At 37.1% G+C, this 24,715-nt stretch overlaps 1 protein-coding gene across 1 annotated transcript; it reads right to left on the bottom strand.

Annotated features, from left to right (window-relative positions):
• Positions 1-46: 46 nt before the first annotated feature.
• Positions 47-17,251, bottom strand: LOC143879652 (diacylglycerol kinase 7-like). Its single transcript, XM_077382144.1, has 12 exons — positions 16,748-17,251; positions 14,895-15,017; positions 14,513-14,650; positions 14,338-14,423; positions 13,500-13,584; positions 9,305-9,380; positions 6,646-6,728; positions 4,594-4,664; positions 2,261-2,338; positions 1,887-1,974; positions 1,497-1,613; positions 47-464 (listed from the first exon to the last, which is right to left on the bottom strand). Exons 1-12 carry the CDS (start codon positions 17,105-17,107, stop codon positions 306-308), a joined length of 1,464 nt encoding a protein of 487 aa, XP_077238259.1. The 5' UTR covers positions 17,108-17,251; the 3' UTR covers positions 47-305.
• Between the last annotated feature and the right edge of the window lie 7,464 nt (positions 17,252-24,715).

Genomic DNA, 24,715 nt, shown 5'->3' with positions numbered 1-24,715 from the left:
TTAAGAAAAGGAGTGCCGATAGCAATTTCAGGAAGTCTTATTTGCCTTTGCCATTAGAAGCCTTTATTGGTTGATTTCTGTAAAGTGAAAACGGTTTGCTCTCTACTTTATAAATCATACACTAATGTTTATAAATGAAATAAAATTTACATCACTGCTAAGTATCTAGAGGAAATTTCTTGATTCTAGCACATAAATTACAAGCCCTCAGCTGATTGAAAATGCTATACATGTTTTCATACCTTATTGGAACTCATGATTAAAGTTAAGAGGTCCAAACATGAATTAATGGAAAGCCAAGAAAATCACTCTCCATTTACCATGAGGGAATGGAAGGGCACCCTTTTAATCTCCACAAAGGTTGAATATTCCTTGTTTATTGGCTGCTTCCATGGCTCTCCATCCATCTGCATATAAGCTCGTTTCCACTGCCCACCTCTAATTTCCAATCTAATTGAGGCAGCCTGAAAGACGCCAGTGGACATTTCAAAGTAATTCTGTTAGAATACTTCACCTACCAATTAATATTACTCCATAATCTTTTATGAAATAACAAAAATGCATGGTGTTCAAGATAGTGCCACTTTTATATTTTTCTGAGTTCGAAAAAAAAAAAATATCAAGAACAAATTCGATTTAGTAAGACTGAAATTTAAACTTACATATCAAGGATATTTTATTAATTCATAAAAACATCGAGTCAATGTAAGGATAACGAATCTTTGCCATTCTTGACAGAAAGGTCTAAGAGGACAAACCATTTTACAAATTTTTAAAAATAGCAAAAGGAAAATATAATAAGATATAGACCAAGAGCATCCAAGGTGTATCCCTTAGCCTTACCCAAGTATCCATATCCGATACTTAGGGGCCGTTTGGATACGCGGATTTTAGAATCTAGGTTTTTAGTTTGAAAACAGTGTAAAAGATGGTTCATGATCAAGCTACTGTATGCTGTCCTGGCAGCGTTTATTGGATTTTATGTAAGAAAACCAGGTTTTAGAAACCACTCCCCCATCATGAAATTCCTAAAACCTGGTTTTCTTACTTTAAATCCAGGAAACGCTGCCAGGACAGCGCACAGCAGCTTGATCATGAACCCTCTTTTACACTGTTTTCAAACTAAAACCTTGGATTCTAAAATCCGAGTATCCAAATGGCCCCTTAGTATCCTAGTTTGTGAAGGATCCGGGTATCATAGGTTCCGAGAAGTGGACAATTTCCCTATTCACAAAAATGGAAAGAAATCAGATGTGTATTGGATAGCAGGTTCTTTAAGGTATAAAATCAAGACAAATTATCAATTATGATGGATATTTCCAGCATTTCATGAGAATCAAGGTTATATGGCATCAATTATATCCTTTTTTAGATACTGGAGCAAAACAATTACTAGCAAAAAAAAATCTAATGAAAATTTTAAAATCCATATAGCTCCAGATCAACACAGATTGTTCAATATTTCAAGATAACAAAAGTGATTATAGTTTTGTTACCTGTGCAATGTGTTTCGCAGAGATGAGCTCAACCATAACAAATGAAGCATGCCACCCTTGTTTTAGGCCAAATATTTCAAGGAGCCCATCATCAGCATGAGCTTCAACAAACCCTTTCTGAAAAAATAAGTCCAGCACGAAAATGTTAGTCGTGTTTTGTAACACGCACTCAAAACAAGGGCACTTGCACATGTAAAAGATTGCTGCTCATATTTCACACTAATCTCAAATTACATCAAAATATATCATATGAGTTTTTTCTTGCTGATAATGCCATCCAATGTATTCTTATTAGAAACTAGTTTTTGCTCTTTTCACTTCCCACAAAAACAAATTGGAAATCATCATGATGTCAAATCAGAAGATCTCATCCGAAAAGATAAAGCACACCTTCTCTAAATATTCTGGCTTTAGTTGACCCCATGGATTCCTTCCACTTCCATAGTTGTGAAGATTTAAAGCAACAACAGCCCGAACACTGGAAGGAAAAAAAAGTCAGACTACTTGTAACAGAAAATGAACAAAAATGAAGATGTCTCAAAAAAATTAGATTGACCACGGTAATACTACATCAAAATATAAAACTGTCTAAGTTTTTTATTTTCTTGTGAATTCATCATTACAATATGCTAAAATAAACTTAATGATGAACATGCAATCCAGGACTCTAGCCTATCAAAATATTTTTAAGATTAGTCCTTATTCGGATTTTAAACTTTTTCCAGTAAAAGATGGATAGAAACTAAGAATAGATTCCAACTTGCCTTGAAGGAACTCGTATCTGCTCCCATTCTGAGCAATTGACCTTCTTTATTTGCACCCGTAAAATGTTATTGAGCCCCCTGCATTCATTAATATTGTGAATATATCGGTTAAGACACACAAGATTACACTCAGGAACAACATTACAATTTGCAAACCTAATGCTACTGATTCTTTGTAACTGACATGACATCGTTATGCCGTATGCATACATGATGAATGAGCAACTTTCTAAATCTAATACCAAGTATTTGAAAAACAATCGATATGTGTTTGAACTGGAAAAACATAGTTCAGAGAGAAAACAAAACAGATATCCACATTCCACTGTGCAGGCTAAAATATGCATTTTCTAAATGCTAAAGACATGTTCTTGCTTCTTTCATTTTTCTTCTTTTTGCCTGGTTCCTGATTTTGTTTATGTATAAGTTAGGAGGACACATCCTTGAGACAGTAGATCAATCGGTGCAACTTGAAACTCAGTTTCTACGTGTATCAAGATGCATCTTGATCCATCGGTGCATCTTAGATCCACACACAAAGGTTGTATTTGTGGAACAACCACTTACTCCAAAAGCTTAGGCTGTTGGAGAAGGCGTTATTTATTCTTTTATACTTTGACACTCCCCCTCACGTGTGGCCTACACGTGGCACATGTGGCCCCACTTTTGGGTTGACCATTGCATGTGGATTGTTTACATCAAGGAGATTTGAACTCAGGACCTTACTTCAAAAGCTTAAGCTGTTGGAGAAGGCATTATTTATTCTTTTAGACTTTGACAGTATTCTTTGTCTAGAAGTCCTATTAGAGAAATTAGTTGTATTTGTTCTTATACGCTCATGGCACAGGCTTTTAGTAATGATGTTACAAAGGAGGAAGGGGTGTCTGTGTGTGTCTACTGGGCCACAATAGAATGGTTTTAAGTTTTTTTTATTTTACCTGGTCAACTTTAGATGCTTACACATTATCAATCGTAAATCAGATTGATCCTGATTGATGAGTGTAAACACAAGCCAGCAGCAGGGAGTTCCAACGGGATAAGACAGGACTAAATACTGTACGCTTGCAATTTCCTAGTCAGTGCAGGCAGTGGAGACCATCTCTTAAGGGATTTACATTTAAGAGGGTGGGCCCACTCTTGCAGCGATTTTTTGAAAGTGGGAAATGGGAGTTGAAGTTTGTTTCATGCAAATGGGTTTTTAAGTACGTTTTTGCAATTGGCTAAGATGGGGCACATCATTAGCACTTTGGGAGCTTTGCGAGTTTTGGGTTTTCGAACAGAGCACCCAAATCCAGATTAGGGTATCATCTAGAAGTTTTCTTCCTCTTGTGGAGTTGGAAAGCTTGTGCGGCTGATCTCTTTGAGGGAAGCAATGTCTTCCCCGCTGGATTTAGGATTCGAAGCAATGTGAGGCATATCCACTTTCCCCTCAGCAAAGGATGGATGCGGGGGGGGGTTATCTTCTTCCTGGTCCACATTGTGGCATAGGTGAGATCCTACTCACTCCCTAGATCTTTACTTCTTGGCATCCTTGTGTTGGTGAGATCCCGGACGACATCTTCGTATGGAGCATTTGCAGCAGTTATAATCATTTTCCAAGCCAGATTTGGACTGATTGTTGATTTCCTCCATATTTGAGTTACCTTCATCCGATCTGAGTTCAGGGCAGTCCTTTATCTCATTTTGGAAAGAATCATGTGATGTTATATTCTTGATTATTATAGCATTCGCACCCGCACTTTCTTTAGCCTTTTGTTCTATTGGTAGTTGTGGAACAGCGCAAAAGTGATTGATTATTGTATTGGTTGATTTCATTAATACGATCTTGGAGTCATATCAGCCTAGATTTATTCCATTTGCGATGTTAAATATAGAATTATTGAAGATTGTTGCTTGAATCAATTCGTGGATACATTACTGTATGATGGTTATTTCTGGACACTAGTTTATAGTTTCCAGGATATTTCTTATAATTTCCCCACATTTGCCGGGTAATTTTATTGTTGTGAGCTGTTGGTTATTACCGCCAGACATCACAGAGCTAAAACAATGATTCAAGGTGTAAAAGATTATAACAAGAGGCAAATATGCAAGTATTGAGTATTCTGATAAAAATTGTGGGATGATGCATAGGAATTATCCAATTACAGGAGTGAACATGTTCTAGCAAATAAATTCACTGAGAATTGAAACATGTTTATTTTAGCTAATAACAGCAGACGCAAAATTCAAGAATTCACAAAACATTCAAATATTCTTAGTAAAAAATGAGAAGAAACATATTTTTAGAGCACAAAGTGTAAAATATGCTTGTTATGGGGGAGATGGCTAACCTTAAACTTGGATCACTCATGCAAGGTGTAAAAAACCATCCTTGGGTACAGCTATATCCAGAATAAATCACCTGTGATAAGAGTAGACTCAGCTGTAAACTTGTATTCGTATGTTTCATACCGGTAAATGCAAGACTAGAAGTCTAGAAGGGAAAGTCAAAATAAAGAACTCATAAGATCAACTAACCAAGAAAAAGGTCTCTAATGACCAACAAACAAATCTATGTCCTTGTAAAGAAAAGAAGGTGCATAATTCTGCATTTCCAAAGGATGAAAGCCAAGGTAATGAATAAGATACTAAAACAAATCCCAAAGAATGAACTTCCAACTACATTAAGACATTAACAGTTTTGGGTCTATAAGAAGGATATCAGTCCATGCTATCAACTGATATTCTGAGTTAAAGGAAGAAAGCCAAGCTAATGAATAAAATACTAAATCAAATCCCAAAGAATGAATTGCTAACTACATTAAGTCATTAACAGTTCTGGGTCTATAAGCAGGATATCAATCCATGCGATCAAACGGTATTCTAAGTTAAAGGTGCAGGCAACACCACTTTGGAATTATCATGCCGTACATGCAAGACTCATTCGAATAGACTAGCTGAGAAAGGTAAATTTCATGTCAATGCGAATAGAGGAAGGGAAACATTTCAAAACACATTGTCTAAAGGAAGTGTGCATGACAAAAAGGAAAGGCTATCCAAGGCAAAAGGCATTGGAGGATGAAGAGGAGAAAGGAAACCCTTCGTTGGGAATCTCTGTGATAAATATTTGGAGGTGTTGGTTGGGGGTTTTGGGACACTCCCCAATATGATAAATTCAAGATGGATTATAAATAAAATCTATTTTTCCATTCAAAAAAAAAAAGATGGATTATATAAAGTGTTTACACTTTAGATGATGTCATCAAAACTTATCGCATGTCATACATTTTAAGAAATACCTATGATCTATAAGTTTTCTTTTTTGGATTGTTTGCCAAAGAATTCTCGCTCCATGCACTCAAGCTTGCTTTCGCTCTCTTGAGAAATCTATCCAAAAGCAAACCCCTCACATGTTGGAAGGGGGTATTCCCATTTCTTTATATTGCATGCGAGGCAATATGGAGAAATCGGGGGGGGGGGGGGGGGGGGGGCGGGTGGGGGTGGGCGGCGGCGTTGGTTAAATTTGTCTGAGGAACAATTGATGGTCATTGCATTGTGTTCATGCATAATATTCACTGTTTTCCATATTGTTTAGCTAATAAATTAGATTTTTACAAATTGATTTTGATTGGAACTCTGTTTGGTATTTTCAAACTTGTTAGGATTTTATTATTTTTATGTTACTTTAATTTTACTTTATTAATTTATTTATTAGAGAGCACCACACTTGAGGACATACTTGGATCCCTTCCCCAGGTCTAGGAAATACTAGCTTTTACGAGCACCCCCACTCTAGATTTGCAAGACACTTGAGGACATACATGGAACCCTTCCCCAGGTCTAGGTAATACTAGCTTTTATCATTGATTAGTATCAAATATTTTCAGGACAAAAAATAAATAACAAGGGAAACAACAATTCTCGCAATGATGAGAAATATGAAACAAAATACAAGATAAGAATCTAGGATGTAATTATTTTAAAATTTTCTATGCAAGGTTACAGGTTTGGTTTTTTCTATGCAAGGTTACCGGGATCGCCCTCCCACCCTCCGACCCACGATCCAGGAATTATTTTTGGAGCCTGCGACAAGACCTATTTTGAGGCCTACACCTCGAGCTTGTTCAAAAATAATGGTGATGAGTGAAGACCCATTTAGCCTAAGAAACTATATATCAGAATTTCTTAAGGTATGATTGTTCTAGTGGAACTACCCATGACAACATTCCAAATGCAAATTGTAAGCTATCCAAAATAACATGCAAAAACTGAATGAAAATGTGTATAACAATGTAATGAACTGAATACATTTCAAACCAAATTGCCAAAAATGTAGGAAGGCCATAGTCCCCACAGCAGTTAGATCAATAAAGTTGAATAAGGAAATGGTAATTTAATCATACCTTATTTGCAATCGGACCGTGAGCAAGGTATGGTTTTTCGTCGCGTAAATGGTGGAACCCATAAGCAACCTGGGCATCCATTCCTGCATAATTTACAGTAGAACTAAGAATCTGCAAAAAAAATATATGAAGGGACAAACTAGGCCCTAAAGGAAAAAGAAAGAGTAGCAAGCAATCAAAAGCACAAAAATGTTGAAATACAAATTGTAGCAATGAAATGGTAGCTCAACAGATGTTTACCAGCTATAAATATTATTTCCGAGCAGATGAACACCATATATTAAACATTATTTACTAGTTTCCGGTGGAAGAAAAAAACCAGTATCAAGAGCATATAACTTCAGTCAATGTAAGATGAAAATAAGTTGGAACCTTGGATATTCCTCCCAGTCCATGGATGTTAGACTGCTTAGTAATCAATGAACAGCCAAACCCAGTCATCTCAATACAATGAAAATAAACACTAATTAATGGCATCCCTGATATCTCGTAAAGAACTTGGGTTGGATATCCAAGCCAATAATAACTGAAAAGTCATTATCAATAGACAAGTCATTTATCTGTAGGAGAATCCCAAATGTTCAATCTCTAATTTCGATGAAACCAAGCAATAAAGGGAGATGGCCCCGCTCGGATCACCCCCGAATTACATTCCATTATTGTTGGAGATGGCCTCGGTCTACAGTTCCCCCGACTGTAACCCATACTCTGTCCTACAGCTTGTTTCTCTGATTTTGGCTCATGCTGTATGTTTATGCTGCCCTCGCGGGCCCCCATGTAATTTTCTATCTTTTTAATATATCTGGTCGGGGTCTCGCCTAACCCCAGCTTGCCCATCAAAAAAAAAAAGGGCTTGGGATTTGTTGACTTTCTCCCTCCTTGATTTCAGCTCTGTTTTCTTGAGCTTTCTTTTTCTAATAAAATTTATCATCATTCAAACAAAAGGAAGACATTCTTGTGGTTTCAAACAACACCTAATAAAACAAAGCATATTCATTTATAAGAGCACATAAGTAACAATAGTGGAGCAAGTGAAAGTTGAACTTCACTGGGTAAATGGAATTGTTAGAGTATGTATCTTTGTTACCCTTTCAAGGATAGTAAATTCTTCTGTTGGGCTTCTATGTATTATAACTCAGAATAGCATTTTAGCTGCTAGCTTTGGCTAGAATAAATGTTTCGGTTATTTCAGTCCCTTCAATACAGCGAGATTTGTTTTCAAACACTGCATTCTAAAATAGTCTTAGGACCTTAGTCAGCAATGATTATTAAAGTCATAAGCTTAATGACATTCGTCCAGATGATCAAATTAGCAAGTAATTATTTGAACATATTACAGTATTAAAACTTCATTCTTCTATTTTCCCATCAAGACATCAAGTTAGCAACTTATACGAACCAAAATTAAATGAAATAAACGCTGCCATATATTGCCTCTAAGGAAATCTTCAGAAAATATGACCTACAATGCATGTCACCATGGTGATTCATTAGGACATTCTTGGAATAAGGTTATGGTGATTCATTAGGTATCATGTTAAAATGACCAGAGTCCTCCTGTCATGGAAAATGACCCTATATACCCTTATGACATAAATATGATCAAAATACCTCCATTCAGGATAAAATGACTAGAATATCCTCGAGTCATGGAAAATGACTAGAATACCCCCGTGTCATGGAAAATGACTAGAATACCCCTATAACATAAAAAACATCAAAATTCACGGTATTGGGTAAAATGACCATAATGCCCCTGCATCATAGAAATGGCCGAAATACCCCTATATTACCCCTGCATCATGAAAATGACCGAAATGCCCCTATATCGGGTGAAAATGACCAAAATACCCCTAAGTCATTGAAAATGACTAAAATATCGACATGAAACAATGAACATACCCACCATATAGGGTAAAAATGACTAGAATACCCCCGAGTCATGGAAAATGACTAAAATACCCCAATATCATGTAAAAATAAACACAATACTCTAAAGTAATAAAAATGACTAAAATACCCCTACAACATAAAAAATGATCAAAATATGTCAATCAGGTAACAATAACCATGATACCTCTGCATAATGGAAAATGACCGAAATACCTAGGGTGAAAATGACCAAAATACCTGTCATAGAAAATGACTAAATACCCTTTATGATATAAAAATGATCAAAATACCCCAATGCAGGGTAAAATAACTCGAATACCCCGGAATCATGAAAATGACAAAAATACCCTCATGACAAAAATGATCAAAATACGACGTATCCGGTAAAAATGACCAGAATACCCCCGAGTCATGGAAAATGGCTGACATACCACTATCGAGTGGGTGAAATGACCAAAATACCCCTAAGTCATGTAATATGATTAAAATACCCTTATGACATTTACCCTCTACAATATGTGGTCCTGGAACGCTAGAAATAATATACCCCCTCTATATTTACATGGTAAGTAGATTACATTGAAATGATTTACCCTGAAATGGATTACTCCCTCGTATTTACCCCTCACTGGAACAGACCCATAGGGAAAATAAAGAGGATATCGTTTAAAAAAATCATATGCAAATGATAAAGAAAAGCCATTAGAAAATACCAATGCAAATGATAGGATACACAAATGGAATATTACAAAGTTCAAGAGCATACCTATGCTAAAATAGTTATAAAACACTCCTTCAAAGCAAGTAACTTTTTCAGGCAAGTCCCCTTCTATATCTCTGTCCTGCATGAAGTCCAGTATAGCTTACACTCAGAAAAGGTTAAATAAATAGCACCACAGTGTTAGACAAGTGGATAAGGATAAGGAAGAAGAAGAGTGAGGGAGAAGATGGTGAGTCTCCACTGAAGGGAGGTCCAATGAATATGAATGTATATATAGAGCCCAAAGTAGGGTTAGATGTATAAAGACAACAATACCCTCAACACTACACGTAATGACCAAAATACTCTCCAACACACAGAAATATTGACAGTACAGCAAAAGCTTCAATTAATAATGACGAGAAAGAGTCACCATTCAAAATAATAATGATGATGATGAGAAAGAAAAAACAGAGAGATGCTACCATATAAGTTATGCCAAAAATGACATGAAGTTTCCTGTTTTCAATTAAAAAGATACCCTCAGTTCCATAGTTTTATAATGTATCTAATCTTTAATATGCCAATGACCAATGAATAAAACGATGCAGCAGAGAAGGCTGTTGGTTGGCATAGCAACTAAAGGTGACTGAGAACAGTTATGATCACATTGCATAGTCCCTTCCTACGTGGCCCTTGGGCAATATGGATTTTGGACTCAACTAGAGAGAAATGCACTTGGTGGCAAATACATATTGTAAGTTTTTTGCTTTACATCAATGGAGAGAAATTGGGTTAATACTAAGATGGCATATTCCAAGATGAAAATGTTAATACTATTCTATCATTCTCCGGTCTAGCTGGCATTTGTGGCTCCAATAAGGCAGAAGCGCGGGCACTACTATGGGTTCCTAGATGGATTGTGAGACACTGATTGGGACCTTTAATTATTGAAGATGACTCATGAAATGCGTTGGCATGGGCTCAGAAAAAACCACCGGATCCATGGGAATTGGCTAACTGATAGGATGTGTGACCCAAGTAAAGCAACCCAAGAGGGGGGTGAATTGGGTTTTAAAAACTATCGTTTTTTCAAAGATAATTTCACAATTTAAAGCAAGAACAAATAAACAATGAATTCAAACCCAAAGCAAGATAAGGATAAAGACAGAGAGAAGAGAAAAGAAGTGCACCAGAGATTTTATAGTGGTTCAGCCCAATACTGGCCGACATCCACTCTCACGAGATGTTCCCTCCCGTGCTTCCACTATCCCGGACTTCTTACAGCTGAAGGCCAAACCGCTTACAATCCGAGCTTTATCCCCAAGCTTGCCAAGGTTGATCCGGTGCCACTCCACCAACCCAAGCTGTCCCCAAGCTCATGACTGAGGGTTGATACGGTGCCATCCACCAATTTACAATTAAAGAAAAACAAAACAATTTCTCACAAGTTGGATATACACTTTGGGCTCACTACAATTCACTCACAAAGGATTTACAAATGAATTCCTGTGTCTGACCCACCAAAAGATCACAAGTACTGGCACAAGGATGTTAAACACCTTCTATAATGATCACAGATAGCCCATTAGTGTCCTATTCTAGTTTAAGGGGCATAAGACCCTTTATATAGAGCAAGGAATCCAAAAGTAGCCGTTATTGGCTCCAACGCCCGGTAAGGAGGCTTCAGCTCCATGCAAGCCGTTGCTCATATATATATTTTTTGGACAAATCGCCTCCATGGAGGTCCATACCAGGATTTCTGGATTGCGCGATTAACTACAAAATTCATATCTCCTTCGTTTTTATTAGATTTCGATGTTCTTGTGCATTCCGGAAAGCTAAGAGAGTCTACTTTCTGTTTAAAATAATTTCAAAATTATTTGAAGCTTTCCTAAATCCATTATCGTTGTTTTAGATTAGCCCTAGTGCCATTATCCACAGATACTATTGAGGGACTAGCTCATACACTCTAACTAAGACTTGGACACTGTTAACTTACCAACTTCTCCAATAGCTTAAGCTGTTGGAGAAAGGCGTTGTTTATCTTTTATACTTTAACACTCCCCCGCACGTGTGGCCCACTCGGCAAACACGTGGCACATGTGGTCCCACTTTGGGCCGACCATCACATGTGGATTTTTGCTATCTGGGAGGTTTGAACTCGAGACCTTTGGCTCTGATACCATGTTTACTTACCAACTTCTCCAATAGCTTAAGCTGTTGGAGAAAGGCGTTGTTTATCTTTTATACTTTAACAGAGTAACAGACACTTCAAATCTTCACTTGAGTCTTCAATTTGATCTTCTCCAAGTCTTGAAACCTTATCTTCTTCTCCATTTGATCTTCAAATAAATCCATGCCTTTGATCCATGCATCATCTTTGGCTCCAATGATATTCAATTCAGTTCTTGCCTTGTGTGGGTATGCTCTATTTGATACTCAACAACATATTGCATCATTATATATCAGTACAAACCTCAGTTCTAAAATTAAAGGCATGATTATCTGTTTTCCTCAAAATACAACCATGCAAATAATCCTCTGCACTATGAATCCAACTCAAGATAGCTCAGTTTTTTTGGGGGGCAGAGAGAGAGAGAGAGATTAGCTCAGGTTTCATATAAAAAATTTTGATGATAAAAAAAAATGTCCAACGTGTAGAATCCAAAAGCCTCAATGAGACTAAACTTGCTAGGACCCAGTTGGCGTGCAACATACCATGAAATGAAACACAAAATGAGAATCCACCTCTACAACTCTACCACTACAGCAATGACTGAAGGTTCAACCAAACATGAAGCCAGACAGTTGCCCGTCCATTCAGCTCTCAAGTTAAGTTACAGGGTTAGAAGGTTGTCCATTGGCCCCACCACAAGATCGTACAGAACATAGTCTGTATTACCCACAAACAAAACTCTGGCTCACCTCTGATGTTTCAAGCACTAACAAGCTTCCATCAACAAAAATGAAAGCTAGAAACAAACCAAAACATAAAAAATAAATGTCTACGATAATTTACCTCTCTATACATTATATACATTTTCAATAAAAATGGAAGCATCTGAAATTATTCGACTAGTTTGTGCATCTTTTTCGAATAATTAGAAATCATTTACAGCCAAGGATTGAAATTTCGGTTACGGTTTCAGCCTCAGCCGAAAATGAAATTTCGGTGGCAATTTCAGTTTCGGTGCAAACTTTGGGGAAATATTATAATTTTGGCCAAAAAATTTAAATTTCGGTTTCGGTTTTAAATTTCGATCCCGGAAGAAATCCGAGATTACGGTCAAAATTTCGGTATTTCGGTTGAAATTTAAAACCATGTTTACAGCTGAGGGCTATTTATATTAGTCGGGTTAACATTATGAAGTGGGTATTCCATGTCAGTGTACACAAGACAATAATTATCAGAAAAGAACAGCAAATTCTGTAAGTTCCACTGGTGAATGTTGCTGATGCAATGTAGAACCAATTGATCCTAGAGAACCATTCTGTCTGAAAATTTTAAAAGAAGGGATTTGCTAGCGTCCATCGCAGAAGGCATTTCACGGATGGTCTGTTGCATCTGACAGCAGCCACCTCGTGAATGAAGACAAAATCTGCTGAAAAGTGAGCCTGTGTGCCTGCTGTAACATGCAACAGACCATCCGCGAAATGACTTCTGAGATGGACGCTAGCAAATAGATTTATTGATTTGATGATGCGATTATGCATGAAATAGATTTATTATATATGATAAAAGAGTCAATATGAACATGTTTATTCATCAATGGAAATGATTAACAGTAACCAATTCATCGGCCAAATGAGTTACCAACGGTACAGTAAATACATTGTTAGAACAGTAAAAATATGTGTACATCTAGCGGCCAAAAATGTTACATTTCCAGAGTTCCTTCCTGACCGGTTTTAAAGAAGAATGCAAACTAATCAGTATTGTTTGTTTGTACTAATTGAATAAACAGATAGACTCCAAAAGTAAAGATTGTTCCCCTCTGAAAGATAACTTGTTCTTCAGCTGCATATAGCATATGAGAGTTAAACAACACCAGTGACATATGGCAACAAATTTAAGATTTTTTTTTTTTTTTGAAGGGCACAAATTTAACATAATTTATTTAGGGAAACAAAGCACTTCCTTGTTTGGATAATGGAACTGTCTTCATTTATATCTACGTTCAATTTGACAGTATATGATCCGCAAAAGCATACAACCCACTACATCATCGAACGGAGACAATATAACAACATTCACAACCTGACCAAATGGGTACTCAGTATGTCTCAGAGAATGTGGCAGTTCTACAGTTTCTTCTGCAGGCATCAATACAACAACACGCCAACTGCATCAACATACAAGTAAATTTTCATTATCACTAATCAGTTTAAAGATTAAAAAGAAACAAGAGTTTATGAACATGAAACAATAACAAGCTGTTGGACAAAGAATTTGATAAAATTACGATATTGATGTGGAAGATCTTTTAAAATCTGCTTGTGTAACAGCAAACGGCATAAAACTAGCTAGTAATGTTTCTGCTCAAAACCTTGCAAGCTTCAAGGTTAATTCAATTGGATTTAATGTCAAGTTCTTGAAAAAAAAATCGCATGAGTTTTATTTGAAACTTATGATGATTTATTTAAGTCTTAAATGCACTCCTTTAGCATTACTAAAAGAGGAAAACACTCTTTTAGCAAAAAACAAACACTCTTTTAGTTCAGGAATCAACTAAATAGGAAGTATATTCTCAATTAAGAGGAAACATGTTACAAGCATGCTTCTGCTAAATTTGGGAGGCAAGAAAAATTTTGCTTTCGAAGCAAGCTTCTGACCTAACTAGGGAGCTTCCAGTAACTATGGTCACAGCACTCAAATCTAGATGGATATGAATGTCCTAGATCTTCTTCAGTATGTTGCATCACAACAATTAACACCTCGCAATAGCCTTATGGAATCCACCAATGCCTCGTAGCCAGTGGATATCATACTCAGAATGTTTCAGTGATTCAAGTAATTCACCAGAAAAAATCTCATGAATGACGGAAATGAACCATCCTCACGGGCTTGAAACATAGAGAACAGAATGAATGCCCACCTATCAAGACGACAAACTGGGCCAGTAACAGCCTTATACAGGGATCGCTTGACTGCTGACCTCCATGCAAAAGGAAATGAACCACCCTGGAGAAAACATTAAGTGCAGATTCAATGAAAAGGTAAGGTAGCTAGCAACAAGGTAACTGGAAATCCAAGAACTCATTAGTCCTTACCCAACCAAAGCTCCTAGACAAATCATTGCCCGTACCAAGGGGAATGATCCCAACTGGAGGTATAGGCTCTCGTTTCTGCTCATAAAGTTCTGCAATGCTTCCCAAAACCCAACCCACAGTACCATCACCTCCTGCAACCTGCCAGGAAGAATCTCAGGTTCTTCACAACAATTAATTTACATCCTACCAATCAAGGCAGTACGCACGTTGGCAAAAACACCATAGATCATAAGCACCAACAAATGCACTCATTCATACATACAAAGAGACACGCATGCATTTCCAGACAGGTGGAAAAAAGAAACATATTTAGAGGTGTACCCATACAAACTAGAGCCACATTCAAATAATGTGACCAAAAGAGAAATCAAAACCAACACACCATGACCCTCATCTTCTCACGTGTCTCTCTTGCACAAGGATCCCCAAGATTAGCCAACTGCTCCAGGCAAGCCAATCCATACTGGACGAATTCAGTAGGCTTCACGGTTGAAAGATCAAAAACCTGCATTACATATGAAAAAGGACAATCATGTAATTTTTGGAATCAACACTTTCCCTTCATAAAAGAGTTTAAAACCATTCGGTTGTACTTTAACAAGAAGTGAACAGATCCTTGTCAGTGAACAAATTTATGTATGTTACTGTGCTTAAAATAAACAGATAGTACATTAACACCATATTTGAAGCATATAATCAATAGAAAAGATTGCTGTAAACAACCAGAGGGTAGATTCATTAAACAGATAAAGGGAACATTGTTGAAAGTATTAGCAGAACAACCCGAGCTGCAGGAAAGAAATATTGGAGATATTTCATTTTCAATCAAGAAGATCATATGATATTTGGAAATAGAACTCCAAAAAACCTTTTCAATCAAGAATCCCACATATAATTCCATCATAAGCTTAAGAAAAAAAATCAGAAATGAAAATAAACATAAATCTGCAAGATGCACGTGGTGTGCATAAAAGACCTGAAAACCTCAAAAACAGATCAATGCCCAAAAACCAAGCATTCAGTAAACCACAGAAAGATGCATCAGAAAAATAGTTCAGTTTCATCACAATCTACAAGCGTAGGGATTTAACTAAATCATGCTACGCAAGGGCAACACCTGCAAGACATTTAGGCCCTGTGAGTCGAAAACCAGCTATTGGACTCATAATTAAGGCCGTGTTCATTTGAGATTGTCCCAACAGATTATTGGACTCAAGATTAAACGTAATTTTGAGTCAAATAATCGATTCGGGGTTATATTGTCACAATCTCAAACGAACAGGGCCTAAACGTAAATTTTGAGTCCAATAATTGGTTTTGGACTCACAATCGGTGGTCATAATCTTAAACAACAGGGCCTAAACGTAAATTTTGAGTCCAATAATTGGTTTTGGACTCACAATCGGTGGTCATAATCTTAAACAACAGGGGCTAAACGTAAATTTTGAGTCCAATAATTGGTTTTGGACTCACAATCGGTGGTCATAATCAACAGGGCCTTACTAGTTGGACAGGATGATTCTCAACAGGAGTACGAATGGTCAAACGAAGCGAACACTAGAAAAAACAGTGACTTTGCTCTGTACTGGATATGAATTCCCCAAGAGCGCGTGAGTGAGCCTATAGTTTAGTGAGTTTAGTCCCAGCACTTGAACAAACAAGGGATATGCTTTTAGATTCCCTGCTCTGTTGTTTCTAGCGTTATTTCAATTTTGACTTCAGCATGAAAAAAATGAGAATTAACACACACACACACACACACACAAACTGAAACATGTGAAAATTGAAAATTGAAGTATCAATTAAACTAACGAACTAAGATTACATACAAGGAACAAAACAGAAATAAAAATAAGAAGACCAAAAAAAAAAAAAAAAACCAACCCCGAAACAAGTGAAAATTGAAAATTCAAGTACCAGTTAAACTAATGAACTGAGATTACATAAAAAGGAAAAAACGAAAGAGGCGAAAAATTGAAAATTCAAGTACCAGTTAAACTAATGAACTAAGATTACATACAAGGACCAAAACAGAAATAAAAAATAAGAAGAGAGAGAGAGAGAGAGAGAGAGAGAGAGAGAGAGAGAGAGAATTAAAACACTAGCGAAAAAGAAAAAAAAACAGGTGAAAATTGAAAATTCAAGTGGCAGTTAAACTAATAAACTAAGACTCCACACAAAGACCAAAACAGAAATAAAAGTAAGAAGAGAAAATTCGATAACTTAAAATCGGACCTGTTCTTGGCCCATAAGTTCCTGAAGCCTGCCTTTGAGAATGGTTCCATGGCGACCACCGCTGCGAGAATTTACAAAAACAACCATCGGCGCCTCCGGTGCACTGGCGGCGCCACCGTCGGAGGCGTACCGTCCGGCGGCGGCGGCGGGATCCTTTGAACTGATTGCTTCGACCATGGCTAAGCGGAGATATTCAGGGATCAGAATTCTACGCTTCAGATCATCTTTATCAATCCGGATCCCAGAGAGTCCACATCCCTTCAAAGAGTCCACGATCGACGATCGTGCCCTGATCCGAGTCGACTCGCCGTTTGCCGGAGAATCGGGCAATTCCACTTCTCCGTTACGGATTCCAGCCATTTCCGATTTGTAGAGACGATTAATGCCGTTGGAAATGAAAAATATGAAGGGGGGGAAAAGTATTGAAAAGAGAAAGAAAATGACAGTGAGGGATATTGATATTCTTTCCCTGCTTTTCTTTTCACTTCTTTTTCAACTTTTATGGCTTTCTATTCTATTATTATTTTAATGAATGATAATTGCAGAGAGAGAGAAGAAAGGAGGTCTTTGTCGGGATTGGTCACTCGTCGGGCTTGTTTCGGGTTTTCGGCCGACCAAGGTCGTTTTCAGGATCTAAGCCGGATAGACCCTAATTAAAAATAACCTTTGTAAGTGATAATATTACTAAAATACCTACCAGAAATAACGGACCGGTGTTTTTGAAATCTATACTGGGGGGCACATTGTTTGGGCATTCATTTGATGGGCCCTCACAAATAAGAATCAAAGGGTTGGGATGATCCTATGGAGCTGATTTTTGGACACACCCTAACTGTGTGAGGGCCAATCAAATGAAAGCTTTCGATCACCGAAACAATGTGGCCCCCATTATATTTTAAGCCCACGGAGTAGATAAGTTTTCTACTATGGGGAGTAGTTCCTACTCTTTTCTCTATGTGAGACACCTAGTCTAAAATTGTTTGTTATGGAAATATCAATCATATCGGACCATGGCCAACATGTTGTAATTTCGGCCAATATATTATGTAATTTTTAGATTTCAAAACAAAAACCACTGACAAGCAGATCTTTTTTGTCCTAGGTCATTTCTGCATTATTATAAACTAGTAAAAATGCACATGCGTTGCACGAGGGACCCAAATATCAATTCAAATAGTGCAACATGAAGTGGAAATCTAATATTTGACTGGATTAAAAGGAACAGCTGCGGTGGTAATTTAATATTGTACTAAAATTTCAAAATGGCTTAGTTGGAGCTTTGTGTTTGTCATGCGTGCAATCAATTTCTCATCAAAATAATCACAAATTAAGTTCTATAAGACTCGTTTGGATGGCGAAAGGTTTGTTTTTGGCATGAAGTGGCCCATATAATGTGATTATTGAACTTCATAAAAGCAATTCAAGCAAAATGCAAATATAATCCAAAGGAATTCTCAGATCATACATTACATATTTCAGACTAAGAATATAACAAACAATGCTTTAAGAAATGAAAAAAAAAAGAAAGAAAGAAGATTTTCAATCAATCAAAATAAGAATAAAGTAGCCAAGCATCCATCTATATAATTAGATGGACATTTACTCTGGATGGTCAGCCAAAACCTAAATCTATGAAAGCCAACAAAAAGAGAACACTATATTCAAAGATACCCAGAAAAGAAAAAAAAACCATACGTTGCGGGCATATCCATGATTGCCCACCACCCTTGAATCTTGAAATGATGTCCCTCGAGTAGTGATTTGACAGATGATTGTTGAAAAAACTCTTCTTGTAGAGATCTGAAACATGAAAAATCATATAAAAGAAATCCGGAGAAGGATAAAGCTCAAAAAAATTCATAAGAACATCAGCAAGATATTTGGAGGAATTACATATAGAAAACTCAAAATGCCATTAAGCATGGTCCAAATATAACTTTTAAAGTAAATAAGCAATGGTTTCAAAGAGAAAATGAAAGTTAATTTTAAAAAAGGAAAAAAAGCTATAATACATGAAAAATAGAGCGAGGTGGTGGTGAAAGTAAATAGGCTAAATATATCAGTAATTGCTCTCAAAAGCTCTAAATATTTGTCAATCAAACATAATATTGCATTAAAAAATAAGACTTCCTCTTAAGAAAGTAATATGGAATACACCTCATAGCCTATATACCTCATAGCATAAAGGTAAAAGAAAAATTATTAATACATGAACATTAATAAAGAAGCGCTAAAACAACGAAGTTTTTGCAATAGCACTACTCACCATAGGATGATCCAAACCGTCCATTAGATGGGCCACTGCCTACATAGGTGGTGCCCCAAAAATAATTTTCATAGGTTGATCCAAACCCGCCGATCTATAGAGGGTTATAGGTCGATCCAAACCGTCCATGTGATGGAACACAACATCAATCGGTTGTGACCATAAAATCATTTCCATATGTTGTATTTTGTAATAGCACTACTCACCGTATTTTGATGATCGCACTCCTCACTTTATTAAAATGTACGGTATGGCCCGTACCATAGGATGATCCAAACCATCCATTAGATGGGTCACTGCCTACATAGGTGGTGCCCTAAAAATAATTTTCATAAGTTGATCTGAACCCTTCGATCTATAGAGGGTTATAGGTTGATCCAAACCGTCCATGTGATGGAACACAACATCAATCGGTTGTGGCCATAAAATCATTATCATTTCCATAGGTTGATCCTAGCCCTCCAATCGATAGAGGTTTCCATAATTGTTGTTCCGCTTAAGGTGCCCGGAATCCGTCAATATTTTGCAAGTGTCCTAAATAAGTAATATCAAGTAGTTCTTTAGTCCTTGTCATATGTCCTTACCTCTTCTTGGTACTTTTTTCCGTAATTGTCATAGACAGGTACCCTATGTCGGTACTTTTCGTATGTAGATTAAGATTTTACCTTAAAGAAAGTAGGTAATATCATAACTTCTTATGCAAGAGAATAAGCATAATACACTTGGGATATAGATGGAATTTTTGCCAAAGGGTGGAAGAAAATAACCCAAGATTTTGCCTTTATATATGTAGATAGATGTAGATTACGATTTTACCCTAAAGAAAGTAGGTAATATTATAACGTCTTATTGAAAAGAACATGCATAATACAACTGGGATATAGACGAAATTTTTGGCAAAGGGTGGAACACATTAACCCATCATTTTGCCTTTATATATAGTAGTTAGATTAGATTAGATTGGGATTTGCTGGGTACCATCAAGGAAAGGCAATTTCTGGCCCTCATGCCCCCTTCATGTTTTTAATTGTTTTTTTATTTAAAGAAATCTGGTAGGGTCTGCCTAACCCCAGCTTACCCATCCAAAAAAAAAAGCAATTCGCAGTTGGCCTTTGCATGTGAAAGCAGCCACAACTTTTCAGCAGATTTTGTTATTCATCTAATTCAGCTGAAGTGGCTGCTCTTATACAACAGCCAGCAGTAATTTGTCTTTCTGCGATGGTCCCTAGCAAATCCCTCTTATATTTAATGAAAAAGAAAAAGTGTGATGACAAATTCTCACCTCCTGTAGGATAATTCATCAATCTGCACCACTGCAACGTGATTTGAAGTAAAAAAGCGTAGATATGGAGTGCGAATTATCCTACAGGGAGTGCGAATTTATCATCTCCCAAGAAAAACAAGAAAGTATGTGCCAGGTGGGACCCCTTCATCCCCTTGCAACATCTGTTAGTCAATTCTGGTTGGTCTTTAGTCTATATCGAGCTGAACCGCACTCTGAATATTGCTTTTAAGAAGTGCTCACCTGTCAGGTCAGCGTCGTATTAAACACTCAGAATGGAAAAATTCCGTAGATAAAAAAGACCCATGTTTTTATCTTACAACTACACCGCTATACCTAACACCTATTCAATTCTCGACTACATGCTTTTTCTCTGAGGATTATATCGGTATCGGAGGTGGACCGATATGGACACATCGGCCCATATATTGATGTGTAAACATTTTTAAATATGAGTCGATCTTCTTAGGGGCTCTGTCGCGTGGTGGCTCCTTTGCACAACACAGATACTAACTTTCAGGAATGGCCGGGAGTAATAGAGATTTGTAACAGAAATGGAAATTAGTGGCTAAAAATTTGTTTTCTTTTGGAAATTGGTGACTAAAATAATTATTTTTTGGGGAACACATTTAGACCACCTCAACTTAAAACTCTCAACTAGAGAGAGAGAGAGAGTAAATGAAGTTGGACCCGCTTGCTTTATTTGTAATTTTAAGGGAAAATTACAGACACGTACACCTGTGTTAAAAGTATATAAAAGATAAATAATGCCTTTCTCCAACATCGTAAGCTTTTTGACATGGCCACTTCTTTTGGCTACAAAGTTAAAAATTAGAAAGTGTCCCACGAATCCAATAAGTACATTTAGTGGGTATAAATAGAGTTTTTTTTTTTAGTTATTTGTTTCCTACTAGCTGTTACGTAGTTTTAGACAAATATGGCTTGTTGCCTTTTCTTATAATTTTAGTCCATGTAGATTTAGAAATTTAGTCAATTAGGCATAGAAGTTTAGTCTAATATAGGAATTGGCTTCAAATAATTTTATAAAGTAGAGATTTACTTAGAGAAGAAGTTAGTGATTTTATAAAAGCCTATGTGCAAGGGTTGTTGCACAGTTCATGTTTGTTTTATGAAATAAATTTTTTTTTTCTCTTTCTTGGTAGAGAAAGTTGTTTATCTCGTTCTTCGTGGATTCGAAGAATAGCTCTTCGAGGATCTGACGAGCGCCCTTCATGGATTCGAAGGTTTATTATGATCTGTGTTGATATTAATCAACCTCGACTCGATCTTCGCGCTTCCGGCTACGCCTCTTTTGGAGAAGTTGGTAAGTCAACATGGTATCAACATCCGACGATCGGCCCAAAGTGGGACCACATTTGCCACGTGTTTGCCAAGTGGGCCACATGTGCGGAGGAGTGTTAAAGTATAAAAGATAAATTACGCCTTTCTCCAACAGCTTCTGCTTTTGGAGAAGTTGGTAAGTCAACAACACCCCCTCAACTTAATGACATTTTCAATGATAACCCTGACTTTTCGAAGTCATCAACAACACCCCCTTAGTCAGGGGCAGAGCTAGGAATTTACTCTTGCAGGGCCAGACTAATTTACACTGGCTTGCATTGGTCATTGAGGGGCCATGACCATTAAACTATTCAAGCATTCATGTGCATGCCATGAACCATAAAAGAGATTTTGCTAGTCATTGGGGGGGTGGGGCATGGCCCCTCTCATGCTATATGTGCCTCCGCCCCTTAGTATTCAATAATGCTTGTTAAGTGACAGGGTGGACGGGAACGAAAAAATTGTCAGGGGGTGTCTTTGATGAATTTTGAACTAGAGGGTGAAAAATCAGGGGATCTACTTCATGGACGGTGAAAATTCACGAGGTGTATGACTTTGAAAAGTCAGGGTTATCGTTGAAAATATCAAAAAGTTGAGGGGTATATCTGTATTTTTCTCTAATTTTAAACTCTCTCTCTCTCTCAGAGTAATTGAGATTAGTAACAAAAAATGAAACTGGTGACTAAATTTATTTATTTTTTTTTGGAAATTGGTGACTAAAAAAATTATTTTTTGGGGACTACATTTAGACCACCTCATCTTAAAACACTCAATTAGAAATAGAGCGTAAATGAAGTTGGACCCACTTGTAATTTTAATCTCTTTCTCTCCCTACTAAATGTAAGTACCCGGCCCAGGGGCGATGCCACTTGTAAGGAAAGAGGGACAATTGCCCCCCTTATTTTTTGGAAAAAATATAATATATACCTTTATTTTTTAATATTTTTTTATACTTAACCCTTTTTTAAAAATATGCCCCCGTTTCCAATCATTCCTAAGCTAGAAAACAAGTTTAAAATTTTAATGTTACGATTTTTATCTCCCTTCTTTGTGCAAAATTTACTATAATTTTTGCCCCCTTGTGCAAAATTTTAGATAGAAATTTTTTCTATCTTAATTTTAAGATAGATAAAAAATTACTATAATTTTTGCCCCCCCTGTGCAAAATTTATGGCATCGCCCCTGACCCGGCCTAAGTTGTATCTTTTTTTGATATGGTGTCGGTAACATCATGGTACATGCAAAAAAAAATATGCTTTTTAAGGCTTAAGCTTTTTATGAGAGCCAATACTCCCCCTTCCACGTGTGTGGTCCCTTTGCATGGAAGTAGATGGCACCCATGTGTAACGTCAAAACCTACAAAAATCAACAATTTAGCTTTTCTTGGCGGACCCCTAAAGATGGTTGATTGATCAAGCTCATAGGATTATCCAATCATGGTGGGACCAGGTTCAATTATTTGGATTCCAAATTCAATATATGCATTACACCCATGGGGCACAATAGCCACAGACAGCCACCTTTATTTACTATCTCATGCAGGCACATCCTTTAATGATTTTCAGCCCATGCCCAAAATCTAGCTCTAGAAATCTGATGTTTGGAAAATCTTTCTTTAGTTCAAAAAGATTGAATCATTACATAGATACTGAAGGGTATCAAAATCTCTCACCAATACTCTGGGGTTTAGTTGAAAGAAAGTAACTCCATACTGTTGAACCAATACATGCCTTTGCTCCGCTCAAATAATCAACGTAAATAGGTTGTGTACCAAAAATCATTCCATAAGATGATCATAACCCTGAGATTTATTGAAGTTTCCATAATGTCCGTCCCTCCCTATCTAGATCTGAGAGTTAGGATCATCCTATGGAAATGATTTTTGGGGCACAACCTATTTACATTGTGGCCCATCAAATGGACGGTTTGGATCATCCTATGGAATGGGCCATACCGTACTTCTTGATAAATACAGGTTTGTACAGCCACCCATCATATCATTTCTCCAGGAATTGATACCACCTACTATATAATTAGATGCAATTAGATTTTCAGCAGCAGGGATCGATCTTACACCGATTGTCCATGCATTGGAGCCTAGCTGCTACCGTGACAACAACTGTAACACCTTATTAAAACGGCTTAAAAAGCCATTGAATGAGAGTTATCTCACCTCGTGTATAAGGCTAAATAGCCATGTAGAATCCTTATTATCCCGTATTAGTATAGTAAGTGAGAGGGCCCCTATTAGTAAGCGTTTTGCTTTTTCAAGCTCTTTCAAGTAAGAAACATGCAAATGGTAGCATTGAAATAAACAAGGGACGTCTGGGCTATAATCAACAGGTTAGAATTGATTTTGGGGAGAGTAGTTCAACCCATTGATTAAACCCACAATGGGCTAGTGATTTCTATGGCCCACTCAAACGTTCGACTGATTCGTCAATTTAACATCAATCCTTCCTACATGGTGTACTGAATGAAGAGGTTTACATGACCCCACCTCAAATTTTCCTGTCGATTCAAATACAATAAATACACACGGCATATTTATGTTCTCATCTACCCATTGGACCTCCAACTGGCGGGCAATATGCTACACAAATGGAATTTGCTAGGATATTTCGCAGAAAGGCATTTTGCAGATGACTTTTGCATGCGAGAACAGCCACACAGGTTCACTTTTCAGCAGATTTTGTCTTATTCATTTAGTTCATCAAGAGGTGATTGTTCTAACATTCAAAAGTCAGTGCAAAGTGCCTTTCTGAGAAATTCCCATGGAAATCCCTTATTAGATGCCACTCTTACTAGGGATTTGCTAGCGTCCATCACAAAGGCATTTCACGGATGGTCTGTCGATGTTAGACCAGCCACACAGCCACAGGCTCACTTTTCTGCAGCTTTTGTCTTTATTCACTAGGTGACTGGTCTGACATGCAGCATACCATACGCGAAATGCCTTTTGCGATGGACCCTCTTACTAATATTGTAAATGTCAGTGTATGTAAAAGCTCTACAAGCCCAGTTTGGTTTGCAAGAAATTTTTAGAAAAAACCCTTTTTTTCAAAACTTCATGCTTTTA

This window comes from Tasmannia lanceolata, unplaced genomic scaffold (genome assembly GCF_043159265.1).
Source record: "Tasmannia lanceolata isolate RefF3 unplaced genomic scaffold, GAP_Taslan_0.1 ptg000006l, whole genome shotgun sequence".
Classification (NCBI taxonomy): Eukaryota; Viridiplantae; Streptophyta; class Magnoliopsida; order Canellales; family Winteraceae; genus Tasmannia; species Tasmannia lanceolata.
This window is presented reverse-complemented; position numbering and strand designations above follow the sequence as displayed.

Bases quoted from the DNA above. Each gene is read 5' to 3' on its own strand.
- LOC143879652 (XM_077382144.1), bottom strand. From the start codon at position 17,107: ATGGCTGGAATCCGTAACGGAGAAGTGGAATTGCCCGATTCTCCGGCA. The intron at 2,339-4,593 runs GTTAGCCATCTC...TAATGAATGCAG, and splicing joins ATGAGTGATCCAAGTTTAAG to GGGGCTCAATAACATTTTAC. The intron at 1,975-2,260 runs GCAAGTTGGAAT...TTTTCCTTCCAG, and splicing joins CAGATACGAGTTCCTTCAAG to TGTTCGGGCTGTTGTTGCTT.